Below are 19,740 nucleotides of genomic sequence, written 5' to 3'. Positions count from 1 at the left end.
AATATGTATATTATACAAGTCACCTATGCATCAAAGCTATTCATCCGCTTTGCTGGATTTAAGGAGAAGCTGAAATGTACAATGGCGCAAAGATGTTCTGTACATTAAAGTATTACTGACACTGTCAATGATTGGTTGAGACTAACTGTAACCACCCTGGAAAATATCAATCAATCAATCAATCAATCAATCAATCAATCAATCAATCAATCAATCAATCAATCAATCAATCAATCAAGTTGCTTTTTATATAGCGTTTTATATATATAAAATCTATAATTTTATATAGCATTATATGTATAAAACATAGATACATAACATAGGATATAATACATAATGTAGATATACACACACGTATATACATGTATATATGTTATATATAACACATACACAGGTTATATATATATATATATATATATATATATATATATATATATATATATATATAACACACAAACACACATGTAGTTATAACTTTTTTAAAGGAAACACTCAATGGTAGGAAAAGGCCTCAACAAGTAAGGAACAAAATAATCCAATGATTCAGATAAATTCTTCATGAGACAGGTTCCTTGTCGGTTTCAAAAGTGCTCAACAAGATGAGCACTTTGTTAAAAGAAACTGTGTTTCGTGCCATAAGCGATGATCGCTTATGGCACGAAACAGGCTTGTACTGTCTCATAAAGAATTTACTTGAATCGCTGGATTATTTTGCTCCTTAATTTGTTGGGCACTTTTTCTACCATTGAGTGTTTCTTTTAACAAAGTTATGTATATAGTTATATGGCATTTTATATATTTTACATTTTATATATAAATATTTTATATTCTATATTTTACATAGAATTTGAGTTTTAAGATTCATTTAAGAATTCTACTTGACTCACGGATGCTCACAGCCGTGACATAGATACAGAGATAACAAATTTCTAACATGAAACTACAAGGAAGCGTGACTCATGGTGGGCAGTTGGTTTCTTCACCAGCCTAAGGACAAGTAAAGTGCATGTCGTGCTTAGTAACCTGCTCAGCAGCTTTTCCACTGGAAACGTACCTCGACTGCATGGCCCACTCCTCCTCTTATCTGCCGGCTTGACAGGGGAGGCCTCCTCCCTTCGGCTTCTCCGCCGCCAAGTGTAATGACTACCAGCTGGGGTGGCTGACTATTTTCGAACCCAAATGGGAATGTAGATGTGCAGACATGGTGCTATTATCTCCTCTCCTACTCTCTAGAAGATAGCCTGTGTACCTGCCCACCCACTCACCAGCGGTGAGTCACTCAGTCTTTGCTGCTGGAAACGCACCGCCACGAACAGTTACGTGACTCCATGTGAGCAGCACTCAAAACTGTTCCCGACCTACAGTGACATGAAACAGCCAACGTTCTCATCACACATCTGTGCAACGGTGATGTTTTCATGTGAAACAATAAGAGGTGCATTCCAAAGTGCTGGAACCACAGGTGTAATGTAAAAGGACACAACATCACATAGTTTTTGTCCTTAAATGTGATGATAATTGTCTGTTCAAGCTTGTGTGCACAAGTTGTACTTCTATTTAAACAGACAAATGCTCACAAAGAGCTTTCAGGCTTTCACATTTCTTCATTGATTAATTATGCCATCTACTCATCTGTAGCATGTCCATCAATCCATCCATTATCCAAACCGCTTATCCTGCTCAGGGTTGCAGGGATGCTGGAGCCTATCCCAGCAGTCATTGGGCGGCAGGCGGGGAGACACCCTGGACAGGCCGCCAGTCCATCACAGGGCCGACACACACATTCCCACCTAGGGACAATTTAGTACGGCCGATTCACCTGACCTTCATGTCTTTGGACTATGGGAGGAAACCGGAACACCTGGAGGAAACCCACGCAGACACGGGAAGAACTCCACACAGAGGACAACCCAGGATGACCTCCAAGTTTGGATTACCCCGGGGCTTGAACCCCGGACCTTCTAGGTGTGAGGCGACTACACTAACCACTGCACCATCGTGCCACCCTTCTGTAGCATGTGAGGAATGTTAATATATCAGAAGTTAAAATAAAAAAAAAAGAAAGTGAGGTGTAGATGAAGATAAAAAGGACTAGAGGTGTATTTGACCTAATTGAAAAATCCCTGAATTTGACCTCCATTGCGTCAGACAAATATAAACACAAAGTGGTGGGAGATAGCTGATAAAAACACTCAGGGTTGAGAAAGAGAAGTTCAAACTCTGAAATATGCTGCAGCTGATGAAGGCTGACAAACAGGTCATAGCAGCTGAGTGGCTGCAGTCACCAGTGCAGGTGCTTGTTGTGGGAGCATGCAGCAGCTTGCAGCTCAGTCAGAGGCTCGTCAAGCTAAACAGCACACCGCATGGCTCGAAACCAAATAAAATGATTTGATGACGTCTGAGCAGCAGTCTCTTTGCATAGCTTACTCCAACAACAACAAAAAATAACCGCCAACCTTCTGGACTCCACCCTCTCATTCCAGTTACACATCAAATCTGTCATCCAAAGGAGTTGAATCAAGTGCAACTGGACTTGGTATATATCCGTGCCGTTCTGACTAGACCAAGCTAGTCTAGCTTGGTCTAGTCAGAAAGGCACGAACTGAGGAAGCCTCTTGGATGAGAAGCGAAACGTCTTCACGGATATATACCAAGTCCAGTTGCACTTGATTCAACTCCTTTGGATAACCATGGCCTGGATGAATGAGAACATTCAGACATCAAATCTGTCACCAAATTTGCTTTCTTCCACCTCAAAAACATCTCCAGACCCTGGCTATTACTCTCAGACTCTGTAGCAGGGACCCTCATCCATGCCTTCATCACCTCCCGTCTGGATTATAGCAATGGAGTCCTGTCTGGGGTACCTAGCAAAGCCCTAGACAGGCTTCAGTATGTGCAGAATTCAGCTGCCAGGGTGCTCACCCGCAACAAGTCCTGGCAACAAATCATTCCCATCCTTGCCCTCCTTCCTGCTCCCGGTGTGGGAAGATGGTGGCGCGAATTCATGTTTGCGGTAGCCTCACCCAGTACCATCCATGCAGTATCTTTGCCCACGTCTGCATTTAAGTTTTGTCTTTATTTGATGACTGGGAGAGCTGGCACTGGATCGGCTGGGAGAGCTTGCTCCGCTGCATCCTGTGGGCCCAGGGACCACGGCCCTGCCTGGAGCTGCGACTGAGGAGGTAACACCGAGGGCGGTCTGACAGGACATGAAAGCAAGGCAGAGTAAGCTAACTGCTAGCCTATGCAGACCGGCAGTTCTGACACTCATCCTGGCTGGCGTTCGTTCCCTTGGACAGTGATTTTTTTTTTGTGGTTTAGTTTGGATAAGTGTGTTAGTTTGGATATATGTGTTCTTGTAGTTTTTGGATATGTGTTTTTGTCTTTGTGTTGCACTGCTGTGGGCTGGGGGAAACGATATTTCCTTTCATTTCATGTATGGAAGTACATGAAACGAAATGACAGTGTTCCTGATTCACTGGCTCCTGGTCAAATCCCACATTTCCTATAAAATCCTCCTCCTCACCTATAAATCCCTCCATGCCCATACCCCTCAATACCTATCGCACCTCCTCAACCCCCATATTCCATCCGGCAATCTGCAGCCTGCAGACATGGACCTGCTTTCCATCCCCCACCAGCCCTCTGGGGATAGAGCCTTTAGTGTGGCAGCCCCCCACCCTTTGGAAGTCTACTCCAGCAGAGATCCACAACGCTGCTTCTTTGGACAATTTTAAAAGACTACTGAAAATTGTTGATGTCTTTTTTTTACCCTCTTTGCGGCTATCTACACCTGAATTGCCCCTCTTGAGATGAATAAAGGTTATCTTACTATCTTATTATTATTATTAAAACTTACATTTTTACTGTGGCCTGTAGTCATATGGTCTATAGTCATATGGTCTGTAGTCTTTTGATCTTTGTTTTAATCTTTTTTAAGCTCATGTAAAGTGTTCTTGGGGTCCTTGAAAGGTGCTATACAAAACCAAGTTGTTGCCGTTGTTGCCGTCAGCTGTTTTTTGCTGTTGCGTGGATCACCTATGACCTGGATTCACAACAACATTATGCACAATTTAGTTTTTCTTCTATTCCGGACTGCAATTATTTGCCTCATCTTTACCCGGAGTTGCGGGTCTGTTAAAGATGAACACCAATGTAGCTGCGTAGTCACACATTTCCAGATGAAAAAGCACACAGGTATGTGATAATCATGGCTACTTGTTTTTACTTCTCAAAGTTAGCAGAGTCAGTTAATGAACATTATCAAAAAAGGCCCAACATTTCCACTTCTTAACCTCCAGAAAGGACATACATAGAAAAAGACCACCCGGGACATTATAAAGCTGCACATTTTGTACCAGATACAAATAAAATACGCAATGCTACATTAAGTGGTTAAAAATACAAAGGGGAAAAGTATATTGATTCTTTTTTTTTTAAAACATCTTCAAATACAATGTTATTTTTTCTTAACTAGCCAAGGATTTTAGTAGAAAGTGCATTCTATACAACAAAGAAAAGAGGAGGAGAATCGTACAGCGAAATGAAAGAAAGAACAGTACATGACAGAGAGGAGACTCCATAAGAGCACCTGGCAAAATAACCTGGTAAAATAACGGTATTACAACTGAAGCTTGGAGGGGCTAGTGTAAAACTGCCAAAGCCGCTGGAGCATCGCTTTCACACCTTTTCTTAAGAAAGGGGCAATGCTGGAGCAAAACAAAACACACACAAAAAAAAATGTTTAAAACAAAAAGAGGAAATAAAATTAATGCAAATAACTCAGTAATAATGTCTTTAATTTGCTATGGTCCCTTTCACACTACCCACCTCCACATGGATTCTCCTCCTTTTCCTTGCCTGAAAACATCCACGCACCAAACTCTCCCCCTGCAGCCCAAACACCTCCGCCCCACAATGCATCAGCCGTCCCTCCTGTGCCTGCGCCTCACCCACACAGAAGTAAAGTGCAGAGGATACACAAACATGAAAAGGCTTGGAAGCTTGGAATATATATATATATATATATATATGTGTGTGTGTGTTTGTGTGTGTGTGTGTGTGTGTGTGTGTGTGTGTGTGTGTATTAAGATAGATGTAGGGGAAAAAAAATACTAATTGATAGCAGTACAAGCCTATTTCGTGTGTCACGCACTCATCAGCTGCCCAGTTGGCTATACTTATATATATATATATATATATACACACACACACACACATACATACGTATGTATATATTTAAATATATGTGTATACACACACACACATACGTATTTAAATATATATATATATATATATATATAAAACAAAAAATAAACAGATCCATACTATAAAAAGTTGAAGCACAGTAAAGAATCAGAGGGGACATGCTAATAAGCAAACTTAGGGGTATGAAGACCCACAGAAATGGCAGGATAGTTGTGCAGGTCTTGAACAAGGAGGGACCTCCAGGCTACTGAGCAGAACCACTCAGGGACCAAATACCATCAAAGTGTGAGACAGAAAGTCACGTATACAATTTACTGCTATCGTCCATCTCTGGCATCCCCAGACAAAAGTAGGGCAGACTGTAAAAAGCAGCTTTTGGTACAGGAGCACCAGGGGCAACCAGACACAGAGACACACAAGCACGCACACACAAGCACGCACACACACACACACACACACACACACACACACACACACACGCAGAAGCAAAGCTCGATGTTCCTAAACAGTACTCTAATAACAGTCTGAGACTGGGTGAAGGTGTAACCACCCGCCCCAATGAGCAACCCAGTCATTCCAAACACTCACTAGCCTTTTTCTCACATCTCTTCCCCTTTTTCACACAATCACTCATTACATTAATTAACGTAGGTTCTTGCAAATGACTTGATTACATGTATGCTTATCAACAAAAGAAAGTAAAGTGTATTTAAAACTTTTAACCGCTGTCATGTCCTATGATGTGCTAGTTTTAGTATATCTACATTTCAGGATCATTCATTTGCTTCAAGTGAGACAGAATATCATTGAAGAAAACATTAGCTAAACCGTTCCACTCATAAACATTATGGAGGCTGTGCCATCTGTCTCGGTAAGCAACATTCAACAAGTTCTGATGTGTATGTGTGTGTCTGTGTGTGTGTGTCTGTGTGTAGTTATGAGAACATTTAAAAACGAACCCACAGTTTACAAAAGAATCCCCACATCAAACTGGGGAGTTACAGGCCGATTGGGAGATGCATAATAATCTGTTAGGAACTCGGATGAGAAAGGTCCCAGGTCTGTGTACTGTGTATCAAGTTATGTCAAATGATCAACATTGTAACCCGTATAATTTCGACAGCAGCAGAGGAAGCTGGGGGGGGGGGGGGCGAGAGAGAGAGAGGGAGAAGGAGCGAGGGTGAGTGAGAGAGAGCGCGAGAAGGAGCGAGAGAGCGAGAGAGAGAAGGAGCAAGTGAGAGCGAGAGAGAGCGAGAGAGAGAGCACCGAGCGATAATGAGTGAGAGAGCTAGTGAGTGAGAGAGAGCTAGAGCAAGAGAGAGTGAATGAGAAGGAGTGAGACAGATTGAGAGAACGAGAGACAGCGAGAGAGAATGAGAGACACACCAAGACATAGTGAGAGAGAGATAAAGAGCAAGAGACACACCGAGAGATAGCGAGTGAGAGAGAGAGAGAGAGCGAGAGAGAGAGAACGAGCCAGGTGGGGCCACATGACGGGCCCCTCACAGTGGCAGTATTTGACAGTCAACTGTTATTCAAAAGCATGTGTTGACCAACAGTACTGAAAGCCGAAGTTAAGATTGACTCAAAAGATCAATGACCACAGTTTGTGTGTGTGTGTGTGTGTGTGTGTGTGTGTGTGTGTGTGTGTGTGTGTGCTTGAGTAGGCGTGAGAGTGTGTGTGCCCAGTCCATGTCCTAGGCAGCCTACTTTATTTTGTTCCAAAAACTAGTCCATCCAACCTTATAACCTCAAATCCTAGGACAAGAATCCGGACCAGCAAGACATGTTACACATCTGTATCACATTTTGCAAAATGAAACCCCAATGGAAAAAATAAACTCAAGATCATGGTGTGGTGTTGGAATGGAAAGCACCATTAATCCAGTAAATGAATCTTAGACCATGTCTATCTACATCCATCTAATCTTTTAGGTGTCCTTTAGGGGAAAAAATAGTGCTCCCCCTTCTTACTGTGGCCTATGGCACTCTGTCTGGCACTACTGCTGTTAACCCTGTGGGAACTAAAGTCCCGAACTGGGTCGAAGGGAAATGGGGAGGTAACTCATCAGTTAGAACATTCATCATACATAACCAGGTGAGGCTGAGGGCTCTGCAGTACAGCTGGGAGGATATAGTAGCTAGAGTACTGCTATGGACAGGGTCTGCACCCTGACCAATGTGCAACCATTAGCTGACATGACAGTAAATATGAAAGTTTAGATGAATCTTTCATGAGCCACAAAAACCAGGTAATACATACAGACCTTAACCAGAAGCTTTTGATGAGGAGTTTATACTTTACACAAAACACGCTGGAAGGAGAACTCACAAACTTCCCCCCATATTACAATAGGAATTCCTCAAATGAATTTCTGAAGAGTTCCTACAAATATGTTCTTAAGGGGAAAAAAAACCAAAACATTTCATCAGGAGGTTTTCAATCTATGTCAGTTGAGTTTCTGAGCAGGTCTCTCTGAAGGTGTGTACTGAGGGTATCAGTCTGAATCTTTCTCAAGCACACAGGTATAAATGCTGATCATGACTTGTCCTGTTCTATTTTTGAGGAGCCAACCTACATTATAAGCCTTGCAGGTAAGAGACTGAGGCAGAACCAGTTATGAGAAGAGGAGGGTTGAGGTGCGGTGGGCCTGGAGGGTCTGGGGCACAGTTCAGTGGTGTTGAGAGGTTCCAGGGCCCTTGTCAGGTGGGGGCATGTGGTGCAGGTAACTGCTGTCTTCATGGCCACAGTGGTTGAGAGGCTCACTCTTGAATAGGGCAGGGGGAGGGGGAAGGTGCGTGACGGGGGGCACTGCTAGGTGGTGGTGAGGGTGAGAGGGGGCATGCTGGGGTGTGCCGGGGAGATGCTGCTGGGCTGTGGGGGGGTGAGGGTGATGGTGAGAAGGCGTTGAGTGGAGCTGCAGATGGGCGAAAGTGTGTCCCACGGGCACAGGACCCCCTGATGGGCTTAGGCCGAGCTGGGGAGAGGAGGTGGCTGGGGTGGCTGCTGAGGAGCCGGGGCCAGGGCCGGTAGAGGAAGAGATGGTGTTGGCAAAGATGCAGAGAGGCACAGGCTGGCCACTGGTCTGCAGAACCACGGGGCTGGTGACCCGGAAGCACTTCTCTTTGTGTGCCTTGAGCATGTTGGAGAAGCGGAAGCGCTGGCCGCAGACCTCGCAGGGATAGGGCTTCTCTCCTGTGTGGGTCCGGCGGTGGCGCTTCATGTTGGGCCGGCTGGTGAAGCTCTTCCCACAGATCTCACAAATGAACGGCTTCTCTCCTGAATGGTTCCAGGAGAAGTTGACAATTGAGCAAAAGCAATAGGCACCATCAATACACAGATTCTACTTATTGTGGAAACAAAAGAATGGATCACAATCAGCTAATTAGTAGTCAAATTAAACATTTTCAAAAGTGCGTGCTACCTGGCAGGACAACCTGCAGAATAAAACTCTCCTATGGTATGCAAAGAAGTTCACTTTTACAAAACTTCTCTTCAAAATGCTAATAAGTTGCCATTTTGAATTGACGGCATTTGCATCAAACCACCCAGTCTGCAGGAAGCTATTACAAGTCACACTTATAGAAAGGGAGATGTGAATGTGAACAGGGGCGCTTCATTGGAATGTAACTCTTATTAACCTCCCCCTAAGGAGTCACTGCACCTGCCTGCTGCCACCCACACAGCCATCTATTAACACATTTGAGGGCTCTCCAATTGCCCTAGTCTTGGCTGCACGTTATCTGTCATACTCATGTAAACTGAAAGTGAACATCAAAAGATAACGGTTAATATGACAGCTCCCCATAATACCCCTTTCACACTGAAAAAGCTTGGGTTTTGGCTGAGATAGCCCTAGCTGGAAAAGGGGCCACAGTTCAAAATTCTAGGAAATCAGTTCTGGATATGGTATAACAATATTCCTTGGCATATGAAGAGCATGTTTTCTGGTATTGCGTCAGTGTGCAAGGATCCCACAGAACTATAGCATTTGCATGTTTGATGATGGGTTACACATACAATCAATGAAAATGCATATTTGCGTTCCAGATATATTTGCAAATACAGTGTGGCAAAAAGCAACTTCAATGATGTACAAATACAAGAAATATACAATAAATAGCAACACATTAGAAGGATCTTCTGCATAGCATTTTTCAAACTCAAAATATATTTGAAGAGACGGAGGTGACCATAGGACCAGACGGCGCCTGATATCACCAAAATGCAGGAATTTGCTGAGTTTGTGGAAAGGTTTTTTTTTTCCAGGAAAAAATAGAATTGATTTATGGCGTGTTTAGACCTGGCTTCTTCTATCCAGATACAGCCACATTGTTTCTGAGACAGATTCTGTTCACACTTGTATTAACACGTGTCTCCACTGCAAAAGAAATCCAAAATCCACAAAACCAACAGGATTTTGCTTTTCCACTCCATATACAAATAACTGTGTACATTACTTTCACACATTGGACTAACTCTATGCAGTCTTGAAAAATGAAGCCCCACATAATTTCTCCCAACTCTTTCAATTATCTTGACTTGAGCTATAGTCAGCTACGGTCTAAGGTCCTGACAATAGCATGGAGAGTGGATAGACTAGTTGGCGTGAATCAAAATGAAGTTAAGAAAGTAATGCTGAAAACACTTAATATGCCTCCACAGTGTTGCCATTTATAAGTTGAATACCCAGTTAAATCAGCTGATGGAAGATTATGCAACGACATGACAGCCTATGAGAGACTACCTTCATGTTTTGTATTACATTTATAAATGTGGTACGTATGCGCTGGACTTGTATTTTTCAACTTTGTGCATCCGATTTTTTTATTAAAGCAACTATTAATGTTTAAATAATTATTTACCCATTCCACTTTCCAATCCACTTTTCAGGATTGCACAGGGGCTGGAGCTCAAGTTTTATATTTATTTATTAGTGGATTTCCTGTGTGGAGAAACCCTCTATTTGCAGGCTAAGCCTCAAATGTCTTTGGCATCTATATATAGCGATTTTCCTGAGCCTACCTACAACTGACAAATTACTGACAGTGTCAGTGTAACACCCTGTACAACCAGTTATGAGTTCAAGTTCTCCCTACATTCTGTCTTCCTTTCCTCCTTTTGCTGTCATAGTCAATTGTCTTCCTCCTTCCCTCTGGTTTCAAACGGTCTCTTTCCGGTTTCCACTTTGCCTGCAGTCCCTGTTTTTGATGAGTCTTTTTCCAACCACATCCACTGCCACTGTTCAACCATCTGATCCCATTTGGGTAATTTGGGGTGTTACTTTTGTGAATTTAGAAGTACTTACTTTCGTGAATGCTTAGCAATTAGCTGTGTTATAACATAGGGAGAATTCAGCAAAATTGCCCTGTGATGGCCTGGCGGCCTGTCAAGGGTGTCTCCCCGCCTGCCGCCCAATGACTGCTGGGATAGGCTCCAGCATCCACGCGACCCTGAGAGCAGTAGTCAAGCAGGAGAAATAGGTTCCCATGTACCCACGTGGCATTTTTTTGTAACATGTATTTTTAGGATCCTAATTGTGTCTTGTTAAGAATTTTTCATGTTGCCAAGGTCAACTAATGGCCCATGGGGTTCGTTTGGCAGCCATCTTGAATTGATGTCCACACGAGTGGCAAAAAAACATGGATTTTCACAACTCCTGAACCAGACAACACACAAAAACAAATGAACCCACTTTTTCATATAATTTTGACACCAGGAATCAAATGGAAAGGTTATTGACATGGTACAACTACTGTTTATTGTGAAAAACGGGCAAATAAGAAATTTTAGGCTCATAACAATATACTACTACTACTACTACTACTACTACTTTCGGCTGTTCCTGTTAGGGGTCGCCACAGCAGATCATCCATTTCCATTTCTTCCTGTTCTCTGCATCTTCCTCTGTCACACCAGCCACCTGCATGTCCTCCCTCACCACATCCATAAACCTTCTCTTTGGCCTTCCTCTTTTCCGCTTCCCTGGCAGCCCCATATTCAGCATCCTTCTCCCAATATACCCAGCATCTCTCCTCCACACATCCAAGCCATCTCATACCTGCCTCTCTTGCTTTGTCTCCAAACCATCCAACCTGAGCGGTCCCTCTAATATAATCGTTCCTAATCCTGTCCTTCTTCATCACTCCCAATGACAATCTTAGCATCTTAAACTCTGCCACCTCCAGCTCTGCCTCCTGTCTTTTCGTCAGTGCCACTGTCTACAGACCATATAACATAGCTGGTCTCACAACCATCTTGTAAACCTTCCCTTTAACTCTTGTTGGTACCCTTCTGGCGCAAATCACTCCTGACACTCTTCTCCACCCTCTCCACCCTGCCTGCACTCTCTTCTTCACCTCTCTTCTGCACTCCCTGTTACTTTGGACAGTTGACCCCACGTATTTAAACTCAGATGCCTTCGTCACCTCTACTCCTTGCATCCCCACCATTCCACTGTCCTCCTTCTCATTCACACACAGGTATTCCGTCTTGCTCCTACTGACTTTCATTATTCTTCTCTCCAGTGCATACCTCCACCTCTCCAGGCTCTCCTCAACCTGCACCCTACTCTCGTTACAGATCACAATGTCATCTGCAAACATCATAGTCCATGGAGACTCTTGCCTGATCTCGTCCGTCAACCTGGCCATCACCATTGCAAACAAAAAAGGGCTCAGAGCCGATCCTTGATGTAATCCCACCTCCACCTTGAACCCATCTGTCATTCCAACCGCACACCTCACCATTGTCACACTTCCCTCATACATATCCTGCACCACTCCTACATACTTCTCTGCAACTCCCGACTTCCTCACACCTCCTCTCTCGGCACCCTGTCATATGCTTTCTCTAAATCCACAGACACAATGTAACTCCTTCTGACCTTCTCTATACTTCTCAATCAACATTCTTAAAGCAAACATCACATCTGTATTGCTCTTTCGTGGCATGAAACCATACTGCTGCTCACTAATTGTCCCCTCTCCTCTTAACCTAGCTTCTATTACTCTTTCCCATATCTTCATGCTGTGGCTGATCAACTTTATACCTCAGTAGTTGCTACAGTTCTGCACATCGCCCTTGTTCTTGAAAATCAGTACCAGTATGCTTCTTCTCCACTCCTCAGGCATCCTCTCACTTTTCAAGATTGTGTTAAACAATCTAGTTAAAAACTCCACTGCCATCTCTCCTAAGCATCTCCATGCCTCCACATCAGGACCAACTGCCTTTCTACTCTTCATCCTCTTCATAGCTGCCCTCACTTCCTCCTTGCTAATCCACCGCACTTCCTGATTCACTATCCCTAAATCATCCAACCTTTTCTCTTTCTCATTTTTTTCATTCATCAGCCCCTCAAAGTGCTCCTTCCACCTTCTCAGGACACTCTCCTCGCTTGTCGGCACATTTCCATCTCTATCCTTGATCGCCCTAACCTGCTGCACATCCTTCCCAATTCGGTCCCTCTGTCTAGCCAATTGGTACAAGTCCTTTTCTCCTTCCTTAGGGTCTAACCTCTCATACAATTCACCATACGCCTTTCCTTTGCCTTTGCCACCCCTCTCTTCGCTTTACGCTGCATCTCCTTGTACTCCTGTCTACTTTCTTCATCTCTCTGACTATCCCACTTCTTCTTTGCCAACTTCTTCCTCTGTATACTTTTCTGTACTTCCTCATTCCACCACCAAGTCCTCTGTCCTGATGACACACCAAGTACCTTCCTAGCTGTCTCCCTAACTATTTCTGCAGTGCTTGCCCAGCCATCTGGCAACTCTTCACCACCACCCAGTGCCTGTCTTAACTCCTGCCTGAACTCCACACAACAGTTTTCATAACATAATAACTTTTGAGTTATGGTGTTATGTTATGAGCCTTATTAATATAAGGCTCGTAACAATATAACTTTTGGTCTTTTGTTTCACAGTAGTTTCTTGCAATAGCCAATTTAAACTATTTTATTCTCTTATATCAATTGGTTATTAAATGGATGACAATCACTCTAACTGACATAGATGGCAATCTGACAATACTAGCTAACTGAATGAAAAAGTAATCAAAACCCCATTTAACTGATCATCATCATTGTCCATCTCACCGTCAATCTACAGCTCATCAAAAGTGAATCCCCCGGTTTGTTTTTTTTTTTTTTTGCAATACCTTTGCAATGAAAGTGCAATCAAAACAAGCCAGAAAGTTGAAAAATCTAAAATATAACACACATAAAAATCTACATAAATCATAAATATTTACAAATTGGCATGAACAGCAGCGCAATGCTGCTACTTACTAATGCCACGCGGTTGCCATGGTAACTACTTATTGTGTACTGGTAACTGCTACTTACACATTTCAAATATCAATCGTCATCACTCAGCAAGATACAACAAGAAGATTTTACATCTGATATGTAAGTATTATCTACATGTTTTACAACTGTAAATATTTCATGTCACTACAGTGATAATATGGATATATAAATAATATATGAAAGGAGTATATTATCATCAGAGTAGCTTTCTTGCTACATAAGTAGCTAACACTAGGTAACGTTAGCTAGCAAACTTAGATAGTTAGTAAGTAGGCTAGACGTAAGTAAGACTATTTGTAAATTAGCTTACTTCCTAGATAGCTAGCTAACACTAGATAACGTTAGCTAGCTAACGTAGCTAGTTAGTAAGTAGGCTGGAAGTAAGTATGACTTTATTTGTATTGTGGCAGGAATGAGGAAAAACACATGAGACCAAGGCGAGTTAGATGTTTATTCCTCAACTCCAAAAAACCAACTGCAGCAGGAAAAACCCTGCCCCGGCGAGCCCGGGAACGTAAACCACGCACCCAGCTCACAGTCCTGCTGGGTGAGAGGCATAGCCCCTAGTGTCCGCCACACAGCCCCCCCCCCCGAACACCCAGAAGGGACTCCTGGAAAGAAACTTAGTGTCTCACTGGAGGCTTAAGCAGCCTGCCATAACGGCTGCGCCGTCCCTCAGCCGAAACAGTAGGTGAAACACAGTCCAAAGCCGGCTGAGAAGCAGAATGCTGAACCCGTGAAGACACTGCCGGGGTCCTGGAAGGAGGACGACCCCGACGGGGAACCTGGGCCGGAAACACAACTTCACCTGCCACTCTGTGCGCCGGTTTAAGCCTATCAAGCGTGACACGCTCCCTACGCCCACCCATATCTAGCACAAAACCCTGAGGACCCGTCTCAAGAACCCGAAATGGGCCATCGTATGGGGATTGGAGGGGCGAGCGGTGAGCATCATGCCGTACAAAAACAAAATGAGCTGACATGAGCTCTGCAGGCACGAACGACCGCGGAAAACAGTGGTTAACGGGGCCTGGAACCCGGCATGAATGAAAAAGAAAAAAAAGTGAATCACAAATGTTGTGCAAATGTATTAAAGGTTCTAAAAAAAAAGAGAAGAAACTGAAAAGAGAAAGGATGTAACAATAGGAACTATTGTTAGGAACCATTGTTTAGTTCCTTGTTTACACAGGGGTCGTTTAGGTTGTTGCACCTGGAATAACGGACCGAGCATGATGCATAACCTTACGTGCCGAAGTTATTATTAAAGTTTATAGCCCCGTGGGGTTGAAACGAGTTGTAACGTCTCATTAGTAGAAGGTAACAACACACTTTAACACTTGCGCTCGCTATCTCGCAGTTTGCGGCTAAAAAATGCGAGTGGCTGCCACGCATTCGCCACACGCTGTTCAACCACAGCCCCCACGGCTATGTCAGACGCATCGGTTGTTAAAGCTATGGACGCCGTGGATGTGGGATGGGCGAGGAGGGCAGCGTTAGCCAGGGCGCACTTAGCTCCGTCAAAGGCCTGGACCTGTTCGGGAGTCCAGTCGACAGGGTCGTTAGCCTTCTTAAGCCGCAGGGCTTCGTAAAGTGGCTGAAGGAGGTGGGCAGCGCGAGGGAGGAAACGGTTATAGAAATTCACCATTCCCAAGAATTCCTGCAATGCCTTAACAGAGACTGGGCGGGGAAATTCCGCCACCGCTTGCACCTTAGAAGGCAACGGGACCGCGCCTTGCGGCGAAATGCGGTTACCCAAGAAGTCAATCACCGGCAGTCCAAACTGACACTTGGCCGGGTTGACTATCAGGCCGTGTTCGTCCAGACGACGGAAAACCTGTTTCAGGTGCGCCAGGTGCTCTTCAGCTGACGGACTGGCCACTAATATGTCGTCGAGATAAACGAACACGAAATCAAGGTCACGCAACACCTAGTCCATCAGCCTCTGAAAGGTTTGCGCTGCCCCCTTCAAGCCAAAAGGCATGCGCATGAACTCAAAAAGCCCAAACGGGGTGATCACTGCGGTCTTGGGCACGTCCTCTGCGCGCACGGGAACCTGATGATAGCCGCGCACTAGGTCCACCTTAGAGAAAATAGTGGTACCTGCCAGGCGTATGGAAAAGTCCTGTATGTGTGGGATGGGATAGCGGTCATTGGCGGTGACGTTGTTCAGGCGGCGAAAACCGCCGCAAGGCCGCCACGACCCATCCGCCTTGGGTTACCATGTGAAGCGGCGAGGCCCACGGGCTGTTGGAACGCCTCACTATACCCAGACGCTCCATGATGGCGAACTCCTCCTAAGCAATAGCCAATTTTACTGCGTCGAGGCGCCGCGCGCGCGCAAAAACTGGCGGTCCCAGAGTGGGAATGAAATGTTCTACACCGTGTTTAGTAATCGCAGTGGAAAAGGCAGGCGTAGTCACCGATGGAAAATCCGCCAGCAAGCGCTGAAAAACATCACCTAATGCTAAAAAGTTAGCGTGTGTTGACGGCCCGGCTCCCCCTGTCTCGCACGGAACAGTGGCGAAAGACACAGCATCAATTAAACGGCGGTTTGCAACATCAACCAGCAGACCATTAGCACACAGAAAATCCGCGCCGATAATAGGAACCGTAATGGCGGCCACTACAAAGTCCCACTCAAAATGGCGCCCGTGGAAGCAAACAGTCACCAACCTTGTGCCAAACGTCGCAATGGACGAACCGTTAGCTGCACTTAACTGTGGGCCGCCACCTTCGGTCGACCTGTCTGTCTTAGCAGGAGGGATAAGGCTCTTTTGCGAGCCTGAGTCCACCAGAAACCGTCTTCCTGACATCGTGTCCTTAATGAAGAGCAGCTCACTACGACCGCCAGCGCCCACAGCTGCTACTGAGCGCTGGCCCTGGAGTTTCCCGCCGCCTCAAACATGCACGGAGGGACGCAGCGCCTCACTTTGCCGCCGAACCGCTGGCGGAAGAAACAGAGGCCTCTCCCGCGCCGTCTCCGGGCAGTCACTCCAGCCACCACTGCCGGGTCCGTGTCCTCCGACGTCGGCTGCAGAGGCTCCGATGCCACACTCTGCACAATGAACCGTCTGGTAGCCAGCAGGACCCGATCGGCCTCCTCAGCCAAACCTCGGCAGTCACCAGCGGCCAGACACGGGGAGTTAGCCAAAGCCGTGCGCACAGGAGACGGGAGCTGGTACAGGAAAACGTGCGGAAAAAGGAACCCACCTTCGTCTGAGCCTAGCAGCGACAGCATATTGTCCATGAGATCCACAGCCGTCCCGTCGCCCAAACCGGATAGGGAAAGGATTCTATCTGCCCTCTCTGCGGTAGATAGACTGTACCTCCGGAGCAGAAGATGTTTGAGGGCGACGTATTTATCGTGTTGCGGAGGGGCGCGCAACAGCTGCATGGCCCGGCGTGTGGACTGCTGGTCCAGCGCAGCGACGACCAAATAGTATCTGGAGTCGTCCGCGGAGATTCCACGCAGTTGGAACAGCGCCTCGACATGCTGGAACCACGAGGCCGGGTCGCTCCGCCAGAACTCTGGGAGTTTCACAGCCGCGGCGAGAACGGCCGGCTGTGAGAGTTGGGGCGGCGTGGCCGAAGTGGATTCACACACATCTTCCGCTCCAAACATGTTCAATTCGGGGTCACCAATGTGGCAGGAATGAGGAAAAACACATGAGACCAAGGCGAGTTTGATGTTTATTCCTCAACTCCAAAAACCCAACTGAGGCAGGAACAACCCTGCCCCGGCGAGCCCGGGAACGTAAACCACGCCCCCAGCTCACAGTCCTGCTGGGTGAGAGGCATAGCCCCTAGTGTCCGCCACAGTATAGTACTTTTCAAAACAGCTGGCAAACAGTTCCATGAAGCTAAATTTATGTTGATATTACTCTTTCCTCTGTAGTGGTAGACTATATAAAAACAACAAACCATGAGGAAAAGGGGAAAGAGCAAATGTGATCAGAGTTCTGACGTGTCTGAACCCCCTCTCAAAAGCCCTACTCCCACTTGTGTATTACACACCCCAAGTGCATCTGATGACCATTTTACTTTCTTCAATTCTATAAAAGGTCATCCAAAGAGCAATTGTCACATTTATTCATTATCCGTGATAGAAGACTAGCTGGGCGAGTAGATTTGCCTTATCGTATGAAGACTGTTTGTGATCTGCTGCCGGAAACACTAGATGGTGTCGCCTTGGAGACAACTGGGTACCATAGGAACTATTACCTGAACTTCACATCAAAGCTGGATCGATTGAAAAGCTCAGCTACTGAAGTGCTACTTCAGACTAGCCCTCTGCAACACAGAACTATTCTCATCAAAAGTCAAAAACTGCACAAGCTGCAGCATGCTCTGTCTTTCCCAAAAAATGCATTTTCTGTGACAAGTTTCAACGAAAAGTGCATGGGAAAACCAAGAGGCCTATCAAGTTTCCAACATGGAAGAACAAAGAGCCAGCATAGAAGCGTATTGAGCCTATGGCTGAAGCTCTCGGAAAAAAGCAGGCTGCCTCGTAAAGTCAATGGTGAAGATTTCTTTGCAAGAGAGGCTCAATACTATGAGACATGTCGCAACAACTTCAACCTCGAGTACTTCCACCATACCCGCAAGATGGAGAAGGAAGACACAGGCCAAGCTAAGAAGACTGCAGCACACAGTGCAGCCTACAATGTGGTGAGCAAGTATGTCAAGGAACAAATTGTAGACGGCAATCATGTCCTACAGCTCAGCTGCCTGCGTTGCTTATATGTCCTTGAGCTTGAGGAGCACAATGCACCAAGCTCTGAATACCGAGCTGAGAAACTTATGAGCTATCTACAGAATGACGAGGAGCTTGGGAAATGCTTGGCCTTTTCCAGGGTTTCATTGAAAAACAAAAGATCCTTTTTGTTTTACTTGGTCTACAGTTCTTGTATCACTTTGGAGGACGCCATGGCATTTGCTTATCAGCTTGGAACAGCCCATCAAATGAAAGACGCAGCCCTCTCCCTGCATAACATCATCAAGAAGGCCTTCCTGGAGTCCAGTGTGCTGCCCTGGCCACCCACTGCAGATGAACTACACAAGGGAGCAGATAAGCCGTTACCCGAGGAGCTTGACAGGTTCCTCACCCTTGTCTTGCTGGTGCTAGTGATTCTAAAATGTGTGAGAACACCCGCCGACTTGTGCTTTCTATAGGACAGGACGTCTGCAGATCAGTGACAAATGACAAGTGGAAACTTCCCAAGCACATACTTCTATGTGCCACAGTCTGTCACTTGTACCACAGCAAGTAGCTGACCACCATTCTGCAGAGACTGGGCCCCTCTGAGTCGTATGATTTTGGGTTGGAGCTGCAGACCACCATGGCCAAGGCCATCGATGAAGTGTCAACCTTCCTCACACTCTCCATCATCACAGGGGACGGGAATGAGGTGTTCCTCAATGAGTGGGACAACCTCAACAAAATCATAACAAATGTCCATGGCTCAAACATAAGTCAATATTGTTGGCAGCATCATGGTCCAGGAGACAAAGCCTGGTGCCACAAGCAGTCAAGAGCGGACACTTCCTAGATATGACCAGACCATGGACCATCGTCTGAAGCTGGACACACCCGAGACCCTCTCTCTGCTAAACATTGGCATCAGAGTGGGCCCCAAGTTCACTGCAAATGCGTCCTTCATCCCTCCTGCTGAGAATGACCAAGTGTTCAAGGCCTGTCTTCAAGTGTACTACGTCTGGATGTTGAGCAGGTATGGGTGTTCCTTATCATAACTATGCATATATTTGACTTTTTGGTCTAACTGGGTGCAATTGGTTTTAAGCATTATTTTAATTGTGGTGAAATAACGGTTCTAGGATGATCTCAAGTAACGGCATGCAGAAGGTGCCAGGTCAGGGCGGCTTCATCTCATGCACTGGTGCTACTCCTAAAAAAAGTCTACCATCAACTATTACATGCCTATCAACCAGCCCATCACACAGTATGAGGTGGTGCAGGAGCTCCTGAGGCAGTCTGAGGAAGCTGCAGCTGAGGTCAGTCAGAAGTACACCATCCACACCTTTGATCTGGGTGTGTGCATGAAGGCCCTACCACTTGTCTGGAAGTTCCCGGAGAGGTACAAGCACCACCTAGTCCTCCTGGGGCAGTTCCACTCTGCCATGAACTACCTTGGTAGGATCACTAACAATAAGTGCCATGGTTCAGGCTATGCTGAGATCCCCCTTGAAGTTCAGCTGGTCA

The 19,740-nt window shown here is 45.6% G+C and overlaps 1 protein-coding gene across 1 annotated transcript in view; it reads right to left on the bottom strand.

The window, feature by feature from the left end:
- Positions 1-7,749: 7,749 nt before the first annotated feature.
- The window catches only part of znf652 (zinc finger protein 652), a 40,284-nt gene continuing 28,293 nt past the window's right edge, over positions 7,750-19,740 (bottom strand). Inside the window, exons 8-9 of the mRNA XM_056288612.1 lie at positions 8,069-8,491; positions 7,750-8,023 (exon numbers count right to left, since the gene is read on the bottom strand). Of these exons, the coding sequence (XP_056144587.1) occupies positions 7,884-8,023; positions 8,069-8,491 (563 nt within the window). The 3' untranslated portion in view covers positions 7,750-7,883. The remainder of the gene's footprint in view (positions 8,024-8,068; positions 8,492-19,740) is intronic.

Source organism: Lampris incognitus, chromosome 10 (genome assembly GCF_029633865.1).
Source record: "Lampris incognitus isolate fLamInc1 chromosome 10, fLamInc1.hap2, whole genome shotgun sequence".
NCBI classification, from domain to species: Eukaryota; Metazoa; Chordata; class Actinopteri; order Lampriformes; family Lampridae; genus Lampris; species Lampris incognitus.
The sequence above is the reverse complement of the archived record's forward strand: the minus strand, read 5'-3'. Positions and strand labels throughout refer to the sequence as shown.